General features: G+C 61.7%; 1 protein-coding gene and 1 non-coding gene across 2 annotated transcripts; both read right to left on the minus strand.

The window, feature by feature from the left end:
• Window positions 1-150: 150 nt before the first annotated feature.
• Window positions 151-20630, minus strand: NCLIV_014200 (conserved hypothetical protein; the record flags this gene model as incomplete). Its single annotated transcript, XM_003881610.1, has 9 exons — window positions 151-2115; window positions 2606-7210; window positions 7570-7650; window positions 8009-8294; window positions 8729-11427; window positions 11981-14483; window positions 14943-17988; window positions 19528-20062; window positions 20628-20630. 9 exons carry the CDS (start codon window positions 20628-20630, stop codon window positions 151-153), a joined length of 15723 nt encoding a protein of 5240 aa, XP_003881659.1.
• A 2298-nt stretch (window positions 20631-22928) lies between these two features.
• Window positions 22929-23000, minus strand: NCLIV_t060004. The gene has a single exon. It is a non-coding gene; the product is annotated as a tRNA-Pro (tRNA).
• Window positions 23001-23400: the final 400 nt, after the last annotated feature.

Raw genomic sequence — 23400 nt, forward strand, 5'->3', positions numbered from 1 at the left:
GAGCTGTGTTCTGTTGAATCTCGACTGCTTTTCGCGGCCTCGCCTCCGTGTTTCGAGAGTCGTATTAACCCCTTTTGATCTCTTTGATCGTCTTTCCCCTCCACACACACACACACGCCGCCGACGACTGGCGTCTTCTCAGGTCCGGCTTTAGAGCATCCTTTCTTCAGCTGGCTCTTCTTGCTCGATTGCGGGCACGCATCTGGAGCTGAGGAGGACGAGGGCGTCCCGGGCGCCGGTTTCTTCCACGCGTCCCTGATCTCCCTCTGCGTAGCACGTGACCCACATTCCGTGGACAATTTGTGGGAAGCCTAGAGCCTTTTCGGCCTCAATTGCCGCCGCCGCAGCCTGCAGCAGGTGCGCGTCTCTCCACGCTTCGTCAACAATCCACTTTTCTCGGTGGTACTCGACTCGCCACCGCCTCGGAACCGTCCCTCCCACAGGCAGCGACGCCGTGGAGGCGAAGTTCGCGAGGGCCCGGGCCCCGCCCCCGTCCAGGGCGGGCCTGTTGGCCCCTGCGGGCCTCGGGGCTCGGCCCGCGTGCCCGCAGTCCCGGGGCCCTCCGCCCTTCGCGCCGCCGTCGCCCAGCGCGGGCGTGGACACACACCCCACAGGACTGGCGGGCGAGGGCCCGCGCACCGAGGGCGCGGCGTTCTGGGGCCAGGAGGCCATGACCCCCTCTGGAGGGGCGAGGGAAGCCCGCGGAATCGGCGGCGGGTGGGGACGTGCGCGCTCGTTCACTTGGTGTTGAATGCATGCGATGACCCCGTCGACCGCCATCATAGCCTCCAGGCCCTCGACGTTGAGGTCGGCAGAGACCAGCACACACGCGGAGGAGCAGCGCAGAAGGGTACTGGCTGACGGGAACCTGTCGATCTGAGGCGGCGCCACCCGAGACCCTGTGCCGGTGTCGACACACCGACAGGCTCCGCTGTTCTTCGCCCCCTGGCAGCACGGACAGCGCCGTGGAGCGGGGCCTGTCTCCCGCCAGCGACGCGCACTCGCCGAACGCAAAGAGCAGGAAGAGCCTCGCGAGCGCACCGGACTCGGCGCCTGCGCAAATCCAATTGGCGCCTCTGGAGCGAACGCCTCGTGAAGCATCTGAGCACTGTCGGGAGCCAGGGAGAAACGAACGCCTCCAGGATTCGGATGCAGCGGAGCCTGGAAGGGAGGCGAGCTGTGGACCGCTTCCCGCGTCCGGCGCTCGCGTCCGGGATCAGGGACGCTTCTGCCCTCCGGGGGGGCCTCCCGGCGCCCTGTCTCTTGGCTTCGATCTCTCTGTCTCTCTCTGAGGCGGTCGCCGCGCGCTCCGGGCGCCTCGGCGCGTCTCCCTTCGAGTCCCAACTCGCCTGGAGTCTCCGGCGCTGTCCCCTCCGCGTCGTCCTGCGCCGCGCCTGTTGTCGGGAGCGTCCCTTCAGTCCCGTCGGGCCGCCCGCGTGCCGCGTCTCCTCTGTCTCCGCCCGCACCCCACAGAGAAGCCCCGAGAGGCTGGTCGGGAGCCGTGTACCGCGTCCGAAAGAGCAGCGGCTCGCCCGGACTCGCGGCGGCGCCTTCCAGGAGCTCGCGCGGGGCGAGGCCCAGACCGAGAACCACCTCGCCGTACAACTCTCGGATTTCAGGAGCCTCGGCGGAAGGTGGCGAGCAGTCGCGACTGCGCGACGTGGGCTCTGCGCCGCCCGGAAACCGGGACGGAGACGAGTCCGAGCCGCTCGAGGACCGCGGCCCCACGGAGGACCGAGAACAGTAAGTGTCTCCAGAAAGGGTGACTCCACTCCGACGGTCCAGCGTCTCGCACGCCCTCGAAAACCGCTCTGTCGCATCGCCGAGATCCCTCGCCGACGCCCCCCTTCTTGTCCTCCACGCGTCGCCCTCGCTCCTCAGCTGCCTGAGGTGAGCGCCGTGGTGGTCCGTACGCGCCGCGCTCGCCGACGCCGCGTCGTCTGGCGCCCCGCCGCTCCGGCCTGGCTCGGCACTGGGGTGCGCGGGACTCCGAGGGGGACCGGAGCCGGAATTCACGCCAGGCGCGCGGCTGTACAGACTCCCCATATCAGTGCGACACAGAAAGGACGCTTCGCACACGCCTTCAACCAGCTGGAGGAGAACCGCGATGCGAATCTGGGAAGACAGAGAGAACAAGACTGGAGGTCCAAAGCGAGTGAAAAGGCAGCACAGCGGCAGGGACAAGACGAAAGGGCAACGGCAAACGGAGGGACAGCCGGGAAAACGCAGGAGACAAGTGCGGGCAGCTTCGATCGGTGGAGGAGCCCCTCGACCGACTGAGAGAGAAGAGAGACCAGGAACACACACGCAGAGACCGCCGTAGTGGAGGGTGCAGACGAAGCAAAGCGCCGAGAGCAGAACATCGACGCCTGCATTTGTCGCACTCTGTGTTCTCCCCGTATTCTCGTTTGTCTCGCCCTTTCGTCTTTCTTCCTTCTTCGCTCCCCTTCTCTCGTCGGTTCCAGCCGTCTGTCTTTCACCGCCGTCGCGGCCTACTCCGTCAGCCTGGGCTGTGAGCTTGGCCCGGCTTCGACACAGAACGGCGTTACCCTTCGCGGGCCTCGGGGACTGAAACACACACTGCTTGTCTGCGCAACTGTCTCACCTGAGAGAACCGAAGTTGGGCTCGCTGGACAGCCAGAACGACGCTGGGCGAGAACAGCGTGCACCAGACGTTCTTGACGCAGTTCCACAGTTGTTCGGGGTTTTGTTGGAGCAGGGTCTTCAACGTGGATTGCCTGCGCTGAATGAGTCTCTGTTCGTCTTCCATCCGAGCCGCCTCGGTTCCTTCCCCGCGCCCGCCGCCGTTTTCAGAGCTTGGCCACTCCCCGCGTGGTCCGGCTTCTCGCGCTTCCCTCTCTGTCTCCAGTGCACCCGTCGACGTCCTCGCCCGCCCTCTCGGCGCTTCGCCGGCGTCTCCCATCTCTCCGGCGTCTCCCATCTCTCCGGCGTCTCCCCTCTCTCCGGCGTCTCCCATCTCTCCGGCGTCTCCCCTCTCTCCGGCGTCGTCCCGCGCTCTCTCTCGTCTGCACGCCATCTGGTCTCCGTCTTCGCTTCGCGCTTCTCTTCTGCCGTCTCTCGCCTCGCGCCTCCCGGCCTCGCGCCCGGTTTCGACGCGGCCTCGACTCAGTTCGGTTGAACCTTGCGGCGTGCGGCAGAAAAGGTACAAATCTCGAAACGCGTCCGGGGGTAGATGGAGCGACCGGACCAGATGCCTCGCGCGCTTCAAAAGCTTCTCCAGCTGGAGCACGGTGTGCAGCAGCGCAGTCTCTCCGCCGGCGACAGCCGACGCGGCGAGAGTCCCGTCGGGCGCCGACTCGCCCATGGCGCGGGCCACGGCGGCTCCTGCGCGGGCGGCGGTCGCAGCGGCCTTCGCTGTGTGCGGGGTTTGCCGAAGCTTCTCCATTTCGCCCGAGAGGTCGAGTGCGGAAATAATCTGTTGGAGTTTCCGCCGGACTTCCCGATTCACAGAGTGCCGCAGCGTGCGCTCAAAGGCGTGGAACGGCACGGCCGCCGTCGCAGAGAGACAGCCGCGAATCGGGGACTGCTGGAGCAGCGCGATCGAGAGCCCCTTCGGGCCCACCCTGTGGGGCTGGAAGCTTTCGACTCCCAGGATCCACCGCGGCGGGGACGAGGCGTGCGAGGCAGTGGAGAACCGGGACGAGAAGAACGACGCGCTGCTGCGCGACGCAGCGCCGTCGCCCCGCTTCAACAGAAACAGTGAAGAGGCCTTCGCGGCGACACCCGTCGGCGAACACGGATATTTCTCCGGCGAGGGAGTGGCGAAGAGAGCTGCCAGCGCTGCCGGGGAGGAGGGCGACGAGGGCGACGCAGAAGGCCTCGCGAGATCAGTGGTCACGGCCTTGGCGGCTGCGAGCGGCGACCGCGCTTCCTCTGTCAATTCGTGGACTGGGCTGCATTTCCCGTCTTCATCGTGCGCCGACGTCTCCGCGCTCTCGCGCTGCCCCGCCGCGAACTGCCCACACGCTTCCGACCCGCCTCCAGGCGGTTCCAGGCTGCGCGGCCGTTCGGCCAGCTCTGTCTCTTCGAGTTTGTCCCTGTCTGCCTCGCTCTCCGTCAGGTGCGCCCGATCGCCGGCCTTCTCGGCAGTCGGGGACACACGGCGCTTGCCCAGAAACACAGACAGCCCCGACGGAGGAACACCTCCCTGAGCGACGGGCCCGGCGGAGACACGTGGAGCCCAACTAGCGGCCTGGGACCCGCGGGAGCTGGCGCGTTTCTGGCGGCTTCGAATGTGACGCAAGAGACGCCGACTGCTCCGCGCCCTCGCCTCGGCGACTGCTTTCACTGTGGCTTCTGGCGGAGCGTTGAGAGCGGCGCACGCAGCGACGGCCGCGGCGGTCGCGCTCGCCTCGACGAAGGCTTCTTCCTCAGCTCCTTCCTCGGCTTCGTTCCCATCTGCGCCCGAGAGCGCCTCGTAGATCGGCGGGAAGATCGGCGCGTTGCGCAGGGGCAGGCGGAACGGATCGCCCCACGACGCATGCTCAATCAGGAGCGTGGACGACGGAGACGCGGGCGACGACGAGAAACGCGAGAGCGGGCCCTCCAGCGGGATGGACGCGACGGGCGCGACCGAAGAACGGGACGCGCAAAACCGGTGGGACGAGAGACAGCGAGAGACAGCAAAGGGGGCGCACAGAGAACTGAGAACGGCCGCGAAGGAGTCTCTCTTCCGCTTCTTCACTGGACCTTCACAGAGTGCACACACCTGTAACGACGCAGCCACGAAATCGAAGCCCGGCAGGGTCTGCTCTCCCGCCTTCCCACTGACAGCGAGATCGCTCTCGTCCCTCTCCTCTTCGCCGTGTCGCCTCTCTGCAGCCGCTTCGCACTGGCTGTCCAGCCTTCCAAGAGTCCTGGGGCTCTCGACCTCCTCACAGTCCTCGCAGCTGCACAGATCCGACTGCGTTTGCCGTGGTGCACGCAGGTCCAGCTCCCCGCTCTCTCGTCTTCTTCCTCCCGGCCGCACCTCGTCGCCCCGCGCTTCCGGGCGGACCATGGACGCCTGCAGCCTTCCGGACTGCGTCTCCAGCTCGCGTGCCACATCGCGCCTGTCTGTCACCGCCATCTCTCCGTGTGTCTCCATCATCTCTCCGTGTATCTCCATCCTCTCTCCGACTGTCTCCGCCCTCTCTGCGTCTGTGTCTCCCTCTGGTTCGCCCTGGCGGTCGCGTCGGCCCCGCTGGAAGGGCGCGCAACGGGCGCGCGCCGTCGCGGCTCTGGCGAGGAAGAAGCTGTCGCTGTCTGCTTCGTCGGAGCCTTCGCCTTCGGCTCTCGCGTCGGGGCCGTCTTCTCGTTCGTCTTCGACGAGGCCGCTCCCCTCGGCACTGGCAGTCGCCGCAGCCACCGCGGCGTCGGTGAGCGCCTGGAGCTCCAGAGCGTCTCCTGCGTGCGCACCCTCATCGAGGGCGAACGGCCAGGCCTTCTGCAGGAAATCTGGAAGAAGCGGAACGAGCTGCGGATGCGAGAGGAGGAGCAGGAGCGGCAACTGCAACAACTCGGTCGTGCGGTTCGGAAGCGACGGGGCACTCCGCACGCGCAGCGCCTGCCCATGGACGTAGCTGTGCATCTCGACGTCGCGCTGGATCAAGAGAGCTCCCGAGGACGCGAAGGCCGCGGCCAGGGCCGAGCTGAGCTTGTCGACGGACGAAGCGAGGAAAGACGGGCGAGACGCGAGGGGCCAAGGTTCGTGCCTCGCGGCGTGGTGGCCACGGAGACGGCCGGCTCGTCGACCTCGACGCGTGCAAAGAGACGTGCGGCAGGAGCGGTGGGCGCACAACGCGACTCGCTTTCGCCGTCGATCCAGGAACTGGAGAACCTCGGCCACGCTCCGGCGCCTCTCTCCCATGTACGAGTTGAGCTGTGTCGCGCGTTCTTCCTCTCTCCTGAGTGTCTCGCTGCGGTCGCCGAACGCACGCCGCGCCGCAGACGCCGCACCTCGCTTGACGCGCGTCTCGTCCGCCTCGCCTTTCCTCCCCACGACGGGCGAGCTGCGCGAGAAGAAGCCCGCGAGGCCTCGGCGCCCCACCACGAGGCTGTTTTTCCGCGACCCGCTCGCGAAGGACGTACAGACGCGTCTCCGACCCACCTGCGGTGCGTCGTCTTCCGCGGCCACGTGCCGCGTACTCCTGCGTTGCTGAATCAGGTCGACGAGAAGCGCGAGGAAAAACGCCGGATCGGAACTCACGGCGACCAGGCACTGCTGCGCGCGCGCACGCAGGACCAGGCGACTCGTGAGGCATGGCGCGTAGAAGCGCAAGGGCGACGCGACATCCCCCGACTCCGCCGCAGCGAGCGCAGCTGCAGCCGCGATCTGAAGCTCCTGAAAGGTCCAGGACAATTCCGCAGCGAGTTGGGCGTTTCGCGAGCCTTCGCCCGCCTCTCGCCGACGAGGACGACTCGACGCGCGGGGAGAGAGACACACACGCGGAAACAAGGAGGACGAGAACGAGATGTCGCGCCTGTCGGAGGACAACGGCCGGAAGCCGGCGCTGCCGCTGGGCTCCAAACCCCTCGGCGCGTTTTTGTGCTCGTGTCCTTCGGCCGCGGCGGGGTCCAGCCCGTCCGTTTCGCCGTCTCCGCAACTCCACAAAAGCCGTGACGTACCGACTTGTCGGGTGTCTCGGCGCGCTGCACTGCTTTCCTCGCAGCCCTCAGTCTCCGTCCTCCTCTCCTCTGTTCTCGGCTCTCGTCGTTCCGCCTCCCAACGCCGCAGAGAAGGAACGGGGCCTTCTTCGCTGTTCCCGCTCAGTGTCCTGCCGGCGATGCGGGCTTCTGTCCTCTCGCCTTGTTCCCCTTTTTCCCGCGGGTTGCGCAGCTTTGTGCCTGACCCCAAAGACTCGGCCTCGGCACTCGGCGCCCTGCGCGCGGCGGTGAGCAAGCGACCGATCGTGGATAGACGGCTCAACTGGTTGACCAGCACCGGCCCCTTCACTCTTTCGAGATACGGCGCGGCTCCGGGGCAGAGGAGAACTGCCCGAATATAAGCCGGGAGCGTCGCGTTTTCGTCGAAGCGCGAAGACGCGAGGAGCAGCGGAAAGGACGACGGCGGGATGAACTGCGCACTGGAAAGCGACGGCAGGAAGGCGAGGACGCCTGCGGCCGCGTTGCTGTTTGTGGGGAGAATGGAGACAGCGGAGGAGACCGATGGGTAGTAGAACGAGAGGGAGATAGAGAGTTGCTGGAGGACCTGACAACCAGAAACCACGGCGCAGAGGACAGAAAGAAACACAAGCAAACTATGTGGGAGGCTACAGGAAGAAAAAAAGCGGAAACAAGGCAGACATCACGACACGGAAAGACAGTGAGACCCAGTGAAAGATAAAACAAGAAACCAACGACGAAGAAGGGGGAAAAAGAGGAGATAGTGTTCCCTTTGGAGAAGCGCGACCTCCCACACGGAACGGCGAAGACGTCTCCACGAGGGCGTTTCACGTTCAAATCCTTCCAACCTTTCAGTTCTCCACACCGAGCTGGGTCGGTGGACCAACGGCCTCGTCGGATCGCGGTACGAACGATGTTCCGCTGAAGGACACCTTCTCTACTCACCACAGCGATGGCGTCAACGACCGAACTGTGCACAAACCGCTCCACCAGAGCGCATGCAAGCGAGGAGGGACCGTTACGAGCCTGAGCAAAGACACACGACATACATACGCATTCAAGTGTACATGCTCAGGCTCACGCCTTCGAACAGGAAGTCGGAGAGCGATTCCGGAAGCGGAGGACACAAAGAAGCGATGGAAATTATCACGAGACGCCACCTATCCGCCGACACATATATGTAGTCCTTCCGGATCCACTTCCTTGTCTGCCTCTCTCCCTGCCTGCCGGTCCCCAGCTCTCTGTCCCTATTGGACCACCGTCTCTCTTCGTCTCTTTCGCTGCCCCTTCCTCTCTCTGTGTGCGTTGAAGCTGTGACTTGCATGTGCATCTCTCGTTCGCCGTCTCTCTTTCCACCTGTGGGGCCACGTTCGTCGCGTCTGACCTGAATAAAGAAGGCGAATTTCCCGTCGACGTTTTCTTCGAGGAGTCCCACGAGACGCAAGACGCAGCGTTCGAGTCTCCGTGTGACGGCGACCAGGAAGAGGAGCGAGCGCGGGAGTTCCTGGCTCGGCGCGGAGTCCGGTGCATGCGTGCAGTCGGTGGCGTAGGCCTCTGCGCCGCTCCCGGTCCTCTCAGCCGCGGCAACACACGGTGACCTGGAGGCTTCTCCCTCGAGGAGTTGAGAGATAAATCGCCAGTCGCGATAGAGCGCGTCGACTTCCTCGTACCTGCAAAACGCGCACGCACAAGAGCGCCGCTCTCAGCACCCCTCTGCACGCACAGCGGCAGACGCCAGCGAGTGCACGACGGCGCCTCGCCAACCAGCGCTCCGGCGACGGCGAGAAGAATGCACAAGGGGAGGAGAGAGACAAGACGAAAGGCCAAGAAACGGGCGGGGCGCCAAGGCCGCGACGCACTCCCGAGAGAGCCGGGCGCGGCGTGCCTCCTTGAAAAGAAGAGAAAAGGCGAAGGAAAGAAGCAAATGCACCGTGGAGAGACAACAAGAAGTCATCAGAGAATCAAACTCAGTGCTTCATATTCGTTATCGCCTCTCTCTTTTGCTGACTGTCTCTTTTTTTCTCTCTCTGTCTCTTCCTTTCTCGTTCGTCGTCCTTCTACATCTGGTTCGTTCCAGCTCCGGTCCCATCTCCTCCCGCGTTACCATGGATGCAGAATGACGAGGCCAGGGAGAAGAGCGCCGAGGAGAGGAAAGAGTGAGCAGATGCACGCGGGCCAGAACGCGTCGGACCCCCGCGCGCGCTCCCGTGCCACTCGTGCGATCACCGGACACTCTGCAGAGACGCAGAGCGCCTGCATGCGCGTCGATTGATGTCGCCTTGCTCGTCGAAGCGGCGACTCCACACACAGCGAGTCCGAGCAACACAGGGATGCGCAGGAAGATGAGGATGAGACGGGCGACGAGACAGAAGAGGAAGAGGCAGAAGAGGAAAAAACAGAAGAAGAGAAAGAGGAGAAAGAAGAGAGAGAAGAGGACGAGACAGCACTGAAGGAACTAAGGTCGCTGCTGCCGCATCTGTCGGCTGGCGACGGGGGTTGGCGCATCTCTGGCGGACATGTGGTTCCTTGCTTCGCATCCCGAAGCTGCTCTTCGCTCGCTCTTCTTTCCTTTCTCTCTCGTCCCGAACGCGCCTCCTCCTCCCTGTCTCCTCTCTCGCGTCGTCCGTCTCTAGCCGGGTCTTCTTCCGCCTCGCCGCTCCATCTCCGCGTCCTCGCCACTCTCTCGCGTCCTCGCAGCGCTGTCTGGCTCTTCGCCTTCTTCGCCGTCTCCGTGTCTCCAGGTGCTCCCCAGACGCGCGCGCTCGGACCCCTCTCCGCACCCTGTTCACCCGCCTCGAGCTGCTGCCTGTACACCCCGAAGAGACGGCGAACGAGCGTCTGATGCAGCTCATCGAGCGCCAAGTCGAGGAGCAGAAGCGTTGCGCGTGCAGCGTCGTCCGGACACTCCATGAGCGCTGGGAGGACGCTCGCTCTCGCGCGCCCCACGAGCGTGAAGAGACAGACACAGCAGCGGTCGGAGAGACCTCCAGTACGCGACGAAGACGGCCAGCTGCAGTCGTTCGGCTCGTCAGGTGAGGACGGCGGCAGCGAGACGCAGGCGCACCACAAGCGCAGGTCGCTGGGCGTCCGTCGACCCCGCAAGCAGGCGAGGTCGCGGCGACTGCACCGTTGAGCGCGAAATCTTTCCACCGCGACGAGAGGCAGGAACGGCGTTGCAACAGAGGCACTCTCGTGAGCGTCTCCTCGGCCTTCGTCGCCCTCGCCGGACCCTTCCGCTGCTTGCGCCTCCGATTCCACTTTCTCTCCTGGTTCGCGCTCTTCGCGTTCGTCGGTGTCGCTGGAGACGCGCGGCGCGGGAGAACACGAGCACTCCTGGAGACATGGATGCATGCAAATTTCACGAACCAATCCGTCGAGTTCCACAGGCAGACGCGCTTCTTCGGAACAAAAAAAGTTCGAAGCCACGTCCGTCGGCAGGCCTACAACACCCGCTAAAGCCAGCCCGCATCGTGTCGCTTCCTCCTCGTCTCTCTCTTGTTCTCTCTCTTGTTCTCGCCCTTCTCTGCTTTCTTCGCTGCCTGTCGCCCCAGCCTCTCCGCCAGCAGCTCGGCCTCTGTTCGCTGAGGGACGAAATCCTGCGGCTCCGTGGTCGGGTTTTCGATCTTCCCAAAAAGACGGAGACAAACATGCGCGCGGCTGACGAGACATTCGATGGAGAGACAGCAGACACTGTCGCAGCGCCCTGGACGCTTCAATCTGCTCAGGACCCGAGAGGAAGTCTTGTGAGCTTGCCGTGCTCGTGCTCTCTTCCCTTTCCCGTTTGCCTTCGCGTACACTCGAGTCGCGCCGGAGACTCCCTTTCCCTCTTCTTTCCTCGCCGCCTCCCAGGTCCCCGACCCTTTCTTCTCCCGGTTCGCTTCCTTCTTCCTCTTTTCGGTCTCCTTTCCCCCCTTTTCCTTCTGTCTCCTCGCTCGTGACCGCGGCGCCGACCTGGCGGCTCGCAGGCTGCGCCATACGCCCTTCGCAGACCCCCCCCTCGAGGGGAGCGCGCGCGCGGCTCCGGCGAAAAAGGGGATTCGCCGTCGACACAATTGGAGACCGAGGAGGGACACTCGAAGGGGGAAAAGCGCCTGGGCACGACGCATCAGACAGCCACGTGGGGAAAGTCGGCGAGGACTGAGACTGATGCGAGGCAAAGTCGAGAGGAACCGCCGAGAGTCCGTTGAAGAGCGAAGAAGAGGAAACACAGGTCGACGAGAGCGAGGCGAGGCCGGCGCTGTGGCGGTTTGCCACAAGCCTTCGCTCTTTTCGTTCGCTTCCGCCGCGCCCATTAGAAAAGCTTACTTTCGCCGACGCCTCGTATGGGGCGTCTGCTTCGCTCGCCAAGACACTTTCAAACGTCTCCTGGGATACACCCAGCCCCGCCCAGAAGGCTGTCGCCTTCCCGCCGCTCTCAATGTACCTTACGGAGGCGCGGAGAAGACTCAAGTCGGATGTGGCATTCATTCGCTGCAAACTCGCCAGTGTCTGTTTCTCCACGTTCCTCGACTCTCGCGTCTCTCTGTTTCCCCCCACTTCCTCTGGCCTCTCCCCCGCGCCGCCCGCCCCTCCGCGTGATTCCTTGTCGCCGCCGAGAGTTCCACCCCGAGAAGGGTCGGCGGAAGACGCGAAAGAAGAAACAGAGGAGTAAGGAGCGTTGGTAGGAGCCCCGCGCCGTTCTCCAGACGAAGGCGCGAAAGCATCGACAAGAGGGGAAGGATCCGATTCGAGACGGGAAGCCCACTGTTCGAAGAAGGCCTGGCGCTGCGCGAGTCGGAAGTGTCTGAGAACGCCGAGAAGAGCCTAGAGAGGACAGCCAAACGACCGCAGACGGCGAAAACACAACATCAACGTAACACTTCGATTCTAAACATATATATATATATACATAGATACATATACCTGCGGCGGACGTACATAAGAGAAATAGGTGTTTCCTGTGTGGATACACTCCCGTCTTGGAGGAACAGAGAATGGAGGGACAGAGGCCTATGGGGCCCTTGAAAACAGCCCGCGAATGGGAGCACAAATCTCCACCGTATGTGGATGCCTGCATAGCTATCCAGGAAAACGGGATACGCACATGGACGTCCTCGAAAATGCGGAACGCGACGCGTGCACTGTTTCGAGCTAGTGATGCATTTCCTTGTACACCTAGATTTGTGCATCCAAGTAGACACGGAGACAAAATCTTGACGTATAGACCCGTATGCGTGAACACTGATATCCAGAATATCTAAGGATATGGGTGCTTTCCGATACTCGTTTCTCCAAAACGTCGTTTATACACGTACATGCACTTGTATATATCCTTATGTATTGATGTTTGCGAATTTAGGTATCGTCTTGTTTTTACCTCGACAACGCGCCCTGCGACGAACGGAGCCGCAAAGATGGCTATAAGCATTCGAATAAAAGGCCGATTTTTCACGTATTTCTTCCAAAGACTCGCGAGACGCAGCAGCAGGCTCTCCACCACAGGCAGCGCCGAGGGGGGAATCACCGGCGTACAGAGAAACACAAGATCTCGACTTCCTGAAACGAAAGAGGAGTAGGCTGGGACGCCCTGCGGGGTTTGGTGTAGATGGTCAGGGCACTGTGCGTGGTTTGTGTGTGGCTGCTTGTCTCTTTGGGTTTCGTTTTCTCCCTTGCGTCGGAGAACCCTTTGCATCTCTTCCACAACACGTCGACGTTGCTCGCGCTGCGCCTTCTGCTGTTGCAGCGTGGCTTCGTAGGTCCACTGGAGGCGCTCGAGAGAGGCGTACGCGTACAGCCAAGCCCAGAAGTTCACTTCTTCCTTTTCCGCAGTTGACGTCTCTCCCAGATCGCCTGAATCGTCCAGAAGACGCAAAAGGACACTCGCGCAGCGCACCAAAGGCCACGACCCAGGAGCCGCGGCTGCGGAGAAGAAGGACTCGTACGAAGAAGCCCACGGCGGCGAAGCAGGAGGGGATGATGAAGGAAACAGGGAGGAAAAGGACGAGCCGAAGGAGCAACGATTAAAAGCGAAAGAACGCCCGTCAGCGAAAGACTGAAAGGCAGAGCAAGGCGACGAAAAAGACGCTTCCCCGACGATGCCTCCACATCGCGCCTTCCCTTCCCTCTCGCCTTCGTTTCCATCTCTCGCCTTCCCGTATCCTTCCTCGGTTCCCCCCAGACCGCCTCCCTCTTCCTCTATTTCCTCTTGTCCCTTGTCGTTTTCCTCCTGTTGTCCCTTGTCGTTTTCCTCCTCGTGTCCCTTGTCGTTTCCCTCCTCTTGTCCCCTGTTGTTTCCCTCCTCTTGTCCCTTGTTGTTTTCCTCGTTTGTTTCCTCGTCCTGTTCTTCGCCTTCTCCTTGGTTCTTTCTCTGGTTGTCTCTCGCGTGGCTCGCCGCTGCGCCGCGCGGCGACGCACCGCGGACTGCATGCGTTTTCCGAAACTCGGGGTTCGAGAGAAACGACGAGGCGGAGACGAGGAGTTCAATTTGCTTCTGCTGCTGGAGGAGGAGGGGCGCAGTGGGCTGTTCGAGGAGGCGAACGGCGAGAGCGAGAAGAGGATTGTACTTGCCTTGCTCGTTTTCCTGGCCTGCCTGTGCCTCTGGGGCCTGTCTCCCGCGCGGCTCCCGCGCATCGCCCCAAAACAAGTGCGTCTTTCGCAGCGGCCGTAGCGTCGCAAAGAGCGACGGCGAGGGCGCAAGCATCTTCACCAGCGCCTGTTGCAGTTCTTGCAGTTGCTGCGCGAGAGCCGGGAGGGAGAACAGCCGCTGGGGCTGCGCGGCGATCGACGAAGACCTGTCCGCGGAGACGAAAATGTCCCGGGGAAACTCCAAGTACTTTTGACGGTACCATCGCGTCGCGCCGACGCGGAGCACAAAGTACACACCGAGCACGGGGCGTCCATGCAGCGTCTTGGGGATCCGCACGTCTCCCACATGCAGTCTGAGGAATGCGGAGGGAGGCATCCCATCGAGATGCTCGTTTCCGTTGCGTGCCTTGCTTGCTCGTGTCTCCGTCTCCCGCCTCTCAGTTCGTCGCCCGGTCACCAGCAACGGCACCAGCGGCGAGTCGACACTCACAGCGTCTGTCGCGAAGCTGCCGAGAGGCCAGAAGGATCTGGGTGGCTGCGTCCAGGAACGGAGGTCCAGGCGCGTTCGCTGGAATCTCCCGTCTTTTCCTTCCTCGCCGCCCGCCTGTCCACCGCCGCTGCGATCTGCCGTTCCACGCCTGCCGCCTTGTCTGCCCCGCCTCCGACCACCCTCTCGCTCTTCTGAGTCTTCTCTCCCTTCGAGTTCTCCTTCTCTCTCGTCGAGTTCTTCTTCCATTCTCTCGACGCATGCGGCGAGTTGCTGCAGGAAGAGCAGGCGGCGGTCGACGGCCTCGCCTTCGCGCGTTTCGAGAGCGAAGGCCGAGGGCGAGTACGGGAGTGAGAAGGCGTCGCGTTTGGTCGGCGACGCGGAGGGGAGTCCGAGAGCGAGGGCGGTGGCCGGGAGGACGGAGCCGGCGATGCCCGCGACGGCGGCGCGCACAAGCGTTCGCGCTTGCTGTCGGACCGCCTTTCTCACACCCAACTTGAGTCCCCAGTGCATCCAGCACGGCTCGGCAGGCGAGGACGCAGAACCCGAAACCGAAACCGACGAAACGGAACACGAGGAGTGGGAAGGGGACGGGAGGCCGCCGTGCGGGTGACGCGACGCGGCGACGGTCCCGGCGAACGCGAGCCGACTGGGCGCCCGGAGCAGCGACGCGTTCTCCTCCCACAAGAGGACGGAGAGGCGCAGATGGAGGGTCGAGGCCTCGCCGCAGTTTGGCGACCGAGCAGTGAGCAGCGCCGCTTCCGCTTCGCCCTTCTCCGCGCGGTCGTCGCCCGTCAGCGCGAAACGTCTAAAGGACAGAAACACAAACAGAACACGACATGCAGACGGTGAGTCGACAAGCTTTCCTGGAAAGAGGGGAAACCAAGAGAGGATGTGTAGCGGAGGCAGAGATACGAAGAAAAGAGACGAAGAGACCAAAGGATGCACAGACGAGGATGAAGACGGGAACAAAGAAGAAGAGACGATAAAGAGAACCAGAGACGATCAAGAGACGAGATGGAGGAAAAAAGAAGAGAGATGGTGAAGAGAAGATGCCCGCGAGACGGAACTGGGACCGCCGACGTACCGCGAGAAGCGTTGACAGAGCCCCCAAGAGAGGGAAAAAAATTGCAAAGACGTCCCCGCCACGAGAGCACAACACAGCGACGGAAAGCAACCGGAGAGACAACATTCTCTCAACGCGCCCAAGCAGATGAAACGGCGAAAAACACGAGCATGGAGGTGAACAGCGGCGCGGCCGACTCACTTAAATGTCAGCAATTGCTCATCCGCGAAGGCAACGCGGGGGAGACACGCTTCTCTCACGGGTTCGTTGAGGAGAGTCTTGATGAGGCGATGGATGCACTGGCCAGGCCCTCTCTCTCTCGGCTCCGTCTTGTCAGCCTGCGTCGTAATGTCCGTTGCTTCCGTTCTTTCGCAAATCGGTTCTTCGCCGCCCTGCCCGACGCGTGATTCCGTAGCGCGTCTGCGCCGCGAGACAACACTGCGGCTGTCGGTGTCTGTCTCCGCCCCGCAACCGACTCCAAGCGCCGGCGACAAGGCCCTCTCCAAGCGCTCCGTGGACCGAAAGCGACTTCTGGATCCCGACTTACGCGCGCCGTGCCTCGGCTTCTCCGGAGAGTCTTCAGGGTGTGCACGACAACTCTTCCCGCTCCTCCCAGACGCCCGCTCGGGCGATCTGCGAGGCCCAAGCTGACGGAGAGCGCGCGACGCGAGAAGAGGAGCGACACGCTCCTCCTCACGAAGGCAGGCAGAAGACACAGACAAACGCCGTCTTGCTTCTCCTCCCTTTCCTCTATCTCTGTCTTCGGTGTCTCTGCCTTCGGTGTCTCTGTCTTCTGTGTCCTTGTATTCTGTGTCCTTGTATTCTGTGTCTTTGTCTTCTCCATCTACACCCGTCTTCCTGTTCCTCGCTGCATGCCTTCTCCGCGTCTCGGACAGCGTTGGCGTCTGGGGGTTCGGGGGTGCGTTGCGTTTTTTGTCTCCGTTTCGCTCTGCACTCTCGGGGCGTCGCAGCGCGTTCAGCGCCACAGGCGACGGGAAAACGGCGAGGCTCGGTCCCGAGAGAAGCGGATCTGTCTCATCGCGGGCTGTCGCGTCAAAAGGATCGCGAGAGCTGAGAAAACCTGGACTTTTCCCTGTGCCTGCCAGGACCGGACCCTGCCGATGCGCTTGGAGCCGCAGGAGGCTCACGCCTGAGCGAGCGTCTCCTCGTGACCCTCCGGGGCTTCCTCGGCAACTGGACGAAAGAACGTCCCGAGGCGAGGCAGGAAAAGACGAGGCAGGAAAAAACGAGGACGGAAGAGAAGAGGAAGGAAGAGACGAGGAAGGAAAAGACGAGGAAGGAAGAGACGAGGAAGGAAGAGAAGCAGGGAGAAAGTGGGAAGGGGGGAAGGGCGCAGAGAGAGAAGAGAGAAGGAGAGCCGAGCCGTCTCGTGATTCGTTATCCTCCGAGTCCTCTTTTTCCCGACGCGCCCGCAGCTCAAACTGGAGACAGGGGCGAAACCGAGAGGTCGGCCCTTTGCGATTCTTAAGAACGCGGGACGTCTCGAAAAACGCGTCCCGGTCCTCGCTTCCGCCCACGGCGTCGATAAGACCCCTACAGCACCTCGTCGCTTTCGCTGCGCTGCGACCGGCAGAAAAGAGAACGAGACGGGTGGAGGAGAGGAGGAACTCCAGAGGCGCATCGAGGGAGAGAGAGAGACAGGCGCAGCGAGGATTCCTTCTGCATGCATCGCAGCGAAAGAACTCGTCCAGCAACGGACGCTCTTCCTCGTTCTCTTCTCTGCCTCTCCCAGATCGGGCAACGACAAAACGTGGAAAGGCTGCGCTGCACAGCTGACGCAGTGTCGGTGCCCAGAGGAAATCTTCCTCGTGTATCTCGACCTCTTGCTCGTGTCTCTCTGCCTCTCCTGCCTGCAGTCTCTTTCGCCCCTCTCGCGCAGGAGACTCTGCACTGCGCCGCGACGAGGCCTCGTCGCCCGTCTCTCTCGCGTCGACGGGCTCCTTCGCAGTTTCGAAGGACAGCGACGACGAGCAGCACGGCAAAAGGCCCTCGTCGAGTTCCTCTCGCATCTCGCTCGACGCCTCCTGCCGCGTTTCGCTTCCACAGGCCGTTCCGCCGTCTTCGGCTGCAGGCGCCTGGCCGGGGAAACACAGAAAAGCCGGAGGCGAGAGTGAGGAGAGGGAAGGAACGGAAAAGAACGACGCCGAGGAGAAACTGCGCGCCTCGCTCTTCCACGCGCTGAGCGCCGAGAGCGACGGAAGCCGCTCTCCTCGGCGGCCTTTCGGAGTCATCCACACCGCGGTTGGAGCCGCTTCAGGCCGGACCGCGCCGCACAACACAGCCTGGACTGAGAGAAGCTGCGAGTCTCTCTGCTCCGAAAAAAAAGACGCCGAGCGCGACTCGAGACTGCCCTCCGTGCTGCACGAAGCTGCGACCAGAAGTTCCCACGCTGGAGGCGCCCCCACTCCAAACTCGCGCAGCTCCGCCTCCTGCAGCGTCCATCCGCCTGCCTCCCGCGACGAGGAACAACAGGAAGAGGACGCAGAGGGAAACGAGGCGGCTGAGAAGGAAGGAAAAGGATTTGGAGAGGGACGTGCCGGGGCGGAAGCGAAGGCGGCTTCCGTCTCGGTAGAGCTCGCAGGGCTCACGCCGCCTCGCAGAGGAACGCCGGTCGAGGCCGCGGGCTGCGGGAGAGACAAAGAGCCATCTACGGGCCAGCGCCGAGTCGCTCCTTCCGTCGAGTGTGAGTGCACGCCGTTCGCGGCCGCGTGTGTCTCGCCCTCTCCCTCGACTCTGCATGCACGCGCTCCCTTCTTCCGCCCGGGACCTCGCCGCCGCTTCTCTTCCGTGTCCCGTTCTCTCTCGCTCTTCTCTGCTTCTCCGCGTCTCTGCCTCTCCCCGGCCCCCGACGCCTGCGCGAGAGGCGCGGAGCGCGAAGAAAGGGAGACAGGCGAGGAGACAGCAGACGAGCGAGGCGACGGCGGAGACAAGGGCGAGACCAGCGAGAGGGGCGACGAGAGGGCGCGTCGGAGAAAGGCCGCAGCCACGCGGAGCTGCAGCCGCGCGGCTGCGTGGTGAACGTTGAAGAAGAAATTCGAGTACGCGCTCGGTTTCACCCACCGCCACGGTGGCGCAAAGAGCACGAACTGAACGCCAAGCGGCAGAGCAGCTCGCCTGCCGGTCGTGGGGCCGAGAGGCAGCTGGACGCAATAGGTCGGCGTTGAACAAGAGGAAGAAGTGTGGCCACTAGAGCAGGTGTGCCGTGGAGCCGCGAGGGGCGGAGGCACTGGGGAAGCGCGCGACGGCGAGGGACACGAAGGCCGATGCGTGCACGGCGCGGTTGTGTCATCGTCGGAAAAGGAAACAGAGCGGCTTCCACTCTCTCCCGTGGCGGCGCTTTCGTCTTGGTTTTTGCGCCAGCAACGAAAACACATACGCGGTGAGAGCTGCGCGGCAGCACGGGCCCTCCCGCGTGCTTCACGCTCCACTGCTCTCCCAGCGCCCGCTCCTGTTCGCACTTTTCTCTCGGTCGCTCTCTCTTTGTCTTTTCGTCCCTCCGCAACTCGCAACGGGCGTTTCTCTCTCTCTGCGTGCACCGCCCTTCTCTCCCCGCCTCCGCTGTCTCGACACTCGAGGCTGCAGCAACCTGCTGGGCCGTCTGGGTCCTCCAGCCCGCTCTGGGCAGAGCCTCCACCACAGGGAGAAAAGCAGTGGAACGGCGTTTGTGCGGCCTGAGATTCGTGCGCAATTCGCGAACCCGGAGGCACGAGAGCTTCCGGCGGCATCCGCCATTCGTCGGGCTTCTCCACGCAGACGCCCCAGTGTATGTACAGCTCAGGACAAGACGCCCCGTGCCCCGATGCCGGCGCCACGGTCTCGCAGTTCCGCAGAGAACAGGCCGACCTCGAACAGGAAAAACAACGCGAAAAGGCCCCGCAGCTCCGCCCACGTCGGCGGTCTCTCCAGGAAAGTGTTTGCGGGCACGCCCACTCGCAGCAGCACGGCGAAGAAGCGGAAGTCGCCAGAGAAGACGAACACAAACAGGAGGGGGAAGGAGACGAGGAAGGGGGTGAAGAAGGAGATGAAGAAGAAGGAGATGAAGACGACGGCGAAGACGACGAGGAAAAGGGCTCAGATGGAGACGGAATCGAAGAAACGAGACGATCCTCTGAACCGGATGACGGGGGACAGGAATGTGAAATGCTGGTGTGTGCTTGGGTCGGAGGCGTGGACGAAAGACTGCCTTCTTGTTCTCTCCGTGTTTCGGCAGGAAGTTCTGTCTCCACGTTACTGCCCTCGCCGTTATCGCCCTGTCCGGTGTTCGAGTCGCCGCGATTAGAGGACGCGGCACGAGGGTCAGGTTTGTGCAGGCTGCCTGCATCCCCGTGATTTTCTTCTCGACTAAACAGAAGTTCTCGTCCACACTCTGTGCATCTCCCCAGTTCTGCGTCTCTTCTCTGGAGACACGAGCGGCCTCGCCGTCGGCCCGCCGCGCCTCTCGGGGATTTGCTGTCCTCCAGCAAGAGCGCCCCGACCTGGTATTCTCGCCTGGCGGATGCCTGCTTTGTGGCGCTCTGGGCACGGGCCGGACCGCCTATGCCTTCTCCTTCCACTCTCTGGTTTCCAATTTGTGGAGCTGGTTCGTTTCTTTCCCTTCCTCCTCGTTCTTCCCCTTTTGCTCCTTCCTCTCTCAGCTCGTGGGTGTCCGGCCGCTTGCTGTCTCTGCCTCTTCTTCGTCCGCGTTTACGCGCCGCTTGCCTGCTGTCTCTTGTGCGTTCGGCTCCACAGCAGCCAAGGAGACACCTGCAGAGACAAGACCCCACACGTATGGCAGAGAAGTCGGGGTCCGTCGCCCCGCCGGAGCCTTCGGGCTCGCTGGAGACGCCGGGAAGGGGCGACGAGAAAGCGGAAACGCGATCGTCGACGCGGCCCGCGGTGACGTGGAGAACGAACTGGTGCTCGACAGCACTGGGCTGGTGTCTCCGCGAAATGCGAGGAGACATGGGCGACGCGGAAGCGGCGTTTTGCCGTGCGTCCTGGGCGTTGCCGCCTGTCCTGTCGCAGGAAGTTCCATTTGCTCCTTCACGCGCCTCATGTCCCGCCTGGCCTTCTTCCTTCTGTCTCCGGACTGTCTCTGTCGCCCCTTTTTTCCCCTTCAGATGTCCTTCGGCCCTCTCTCTCCGTGGGCATCCTGGGGTTGCGCCTTCCTCGCACGCCGCTTGCTCCCTGCCTCTCCTCTCGGGAAGGCGGAGCGGAAGAGACAAGAGAGACACCTGAACCTGCCAGGCACTGCCGGCGCCGAAGCCGTCACCGCCGAACGAAGGATCCTGGTCTTGCACGCGGTAGAGAACCGATTCACTCTCGAAGAAGAGACACCAGGGGCAACACGAAGAACAAATGCCCCCTTCACAGCACGGAGAAGTCGAGGAAAAAGATGCAGCGGAGAGAGCGGCCGTTTCTGTGGATTCCAACATTGCTTATTTCCTCGCTCCTCTGAGACATTTGTGCTATGTTTTGGAGCATCGGACACGCACGGAACGAAACAGAAAGAGGCGAAAAAGAGAACGCGCACGACCAAAGGGGAAGAGGACGACGACACGCCGTGGGCCTTTGTGTTCGTGGCAAAGGCTGACAAAAAACCTGTAGAGGTGGTTTGCAGAACTACAAGTCCTGCGCCGAACGAAGGTGTCCTCCCTACGTCTTCACCCCCCGAGCTACGGCCTCGGGTGTACAGAGACTCCCCACATGATGGCGGCGGTGGGAGAGAGGGCGGAAGCCCGAAAGGCGACAGCGAGGACGAAGAGAACGCTGGGAGTCAAAAGGCTAAGCTGGAAGAGGCGGAAGGAAGGTAGGACGAAGAAAGGAGACTGGAGGGGGAGCGAGAGGAGGGGAGAAAGAAGCGGAACCTCTCTTCTCCCTCCTCACCATGGTGCCTGAGAGGGGAAGAGCCAGCTCGTCTGCCTCGAAAAGCGGTCTTTCTGCTTCCTCATTCGACCGTTGCCCGGGCGATTCACGAGTACGAGGAAGGCGGAGAAACAGAGAGGACCAGAACCACAAGAAGCGAGCGAGAGTCGGCGGCCGAACACGCACGGAAACACAGGCGCGAACGCGACACGCGAAGCCGCCTCCACCGCCAGATACACTCCTTGTCCGAACGCAGGCTTGGAAAGACGACGACCAAGACTGGAGCGAGGAACGAAACGACCGGGGTGCCGATGGGAGCGAGAGTTTCGCGAACCGAGTAGCTAGCCGGGGACACACAGCCTAGGAGAGCGACAAACGTCCAGAGTGGAGGGAGGATAAACGCGGAAGGGTAGTGGAGGAAGGGACAACGAAAAAGGCTGTCTTTGATGCCGGGAAACGACGCGTTTTTCTCTTGCCTGCTGCAATTGTCTCGCTTTTTCCAGCTTGACTTCGTCTCTCGGCGAGAAAAATCTCGGAAGCTGAGCGGCGACACCAGCTGAGACGAGGGTTTCTCCTGTCCAGAGGAGACGTGCGCTCGAGGGTAGAAAACCCGGAACTGACGGAAAAGGCTGCCTTAAAGCAAAAGCTGCGCGCCAGTCTACAAAAAGAAACTAGGGAGACAGCCGCGCGGGTCTCCCGCCAGAGGGAGCACGGTGAAAAAACGGGGGGTTTTCGCATACACCGCAAAACGCACGCGGTCCTTTTTGCGGCCGGACGCACAGGGTAAAACTTCTTGCCTTTTTTCTTCGATGCGCTCAATCCCCGGGATTCTCTGCCGCAAAGACTCTGTGCAGCCCTCTCGGCAGAACAGCAAAAAACTGCCTCGCGCGTGTCGCGCGAGTCTCCTCCAGTGCCCGCCAGAAACAGCGGGAGAGACGGGTCGCGCACACGAACCGCCGCTGCCAAATGTCTCTCCTGTGCGAGACTTCTTGCACACCTGCGTCAGAATAGAAAAAGTACACAAGAAATTTAAAAGGTAGATGCGTGTGCCTGTCAGTCACTTGCTCTGAACAGGAGGGAATTTTATCCTACAGAGGCTCGAGACTCGGCACAACAATCATCCCCTTCATGATCTCGATCGGCATACATGTTTTTGGTACACACTTTCGTACATATCTACATATACTGCATGAAGTTGCAGGCATATGGACATCGACTAAATAAGCATATGCAAGGCCATGTGTCTGTGTATACGTATGTAAGCATAACCGGGGAAATCTGTAGAGTTAGCACCGAAAGCTGTGTCGACGGGAGACGCTGGCCATGTCTCGCAAACCTTAAGTGGAAAAATTTGGTCTTCTGTAATTTGTATGCGCGCATGCATGTGCACAAGTACAGGGCTTTGACAATACCGTTCACCCGCAAGTATGGACAAATATACAGATGTAGCAAACCGTTGTATGTAGCAAACCGTTGTCACCGCTGTGTCCTCAGCCAGGTATCACGATCCAGCATATTAGAAAGAGAACAACTGCGACGTCTTCGAGGAACGGGGAAAGGCACCAGTCGTGCGCGTACTCTCTCCAATTCGAGCGACTTGGCTGAACAGACACTCCAGAAGATTTCCTATGGCTCGGTTCAGAGGGCCGAGCAGCACAAAGTTGGATCCCACGTTTCTCTGTTTTCCCGGATCCGTTTTGGGGGCGCCGCGACGGGGTACGCGGCGCCTCTTTCTTTCTTCTTGGGAGTAAAAGACAACTTCTAAAGACGCGAGTGTCCTTGACCTTTGGTGCTCACACTGAACCGCAGAGAAAGCGCACCCTCCCTTCCTTGGCGGGTTTTCAGAGCGGAAAGGCGTGAAGTCCGCCGGTTAAGACGGCAGAGCCTTCCTTCTCGCCGAGGGAGGAAGACAAACGCTCCCCTCTACTCATCATGAAAACAGAACTGCCTACAATTCCAACAGCTCACTCGATCCTCTCCTTCAAAGACGCACCATTTCACCAGTGTGGCTTTTCCCAGTACAGCACCACCCGTGGGGGTCATCCTTCTACAGCTTCACTGGAGATTTTTAAACGCGGACACTCCCTTCTGTCTCTCCTCTCTGATTCGCCTGTCTGTCTCTCCTCTCCTTGCCTCGCGCCTCTGTCTGATTCCGTGTGCCTGCGTTGTATCTCGTGTGCCTCGTTGTGTTTTTGAATGTCTGTTTGAGGGGGGAAAAGGGGAAACAGAAACGGCGTGCTTTAAAATCAAAAAACTACTTTGGTTCTTCCTCTCTCGCCAGAAAGGTTCTCATTCAGGAAAAACGTCACGTGAGCGAAAAACGGGCTGTTCCGGGAATTGAACCCGGGACCTCTCGCACCCTAAGCGAGAATCATACCACTAGACTAAACAGCCTAGCTGGCAGGCGGTTGGGGCTGCGCACTTCATTTCCCTCGGTTTCACGTCTGCGGAATCGACCAGAGACAGACGGGTGACACGTGGAAACGCCGGTAGAAAAACACAGCAAAGGACGAGAAGAAGAGATGCTATCGCTCTGGGGACGATCCCTTGTCTCGGGCGCTCTTCCATCATCTCGCCGCGGGTGTCTCGCTTCCGTGCGCAGCATCTGTTAGCATGCAGATCTGTCTCTAGCGAAAAACACGGTCTACCTGGGACGCTGTGTTTCTGATGTAATGCGCAATGATAATTACGCTTTCAGAAATTCCTCTGTTAAGAGAAAACGAAAGAAACCCGACACGAACAACAACAGCCCGCGAATGCCCTCTCCATCCGATCTCCTGCGTCAATCCGACGA

This window comes from Neospora caninum, chromosome V (genome assembly GCF_000208865.1).
Source record: "Neospora caninum Liverpool complete genome, chromosome V".
NCBI lineage: Eukaryota > Apicomplexa > Conoidasida > Eucoccidiorida > Sarcocystidae > Neospora > Neospora caninum.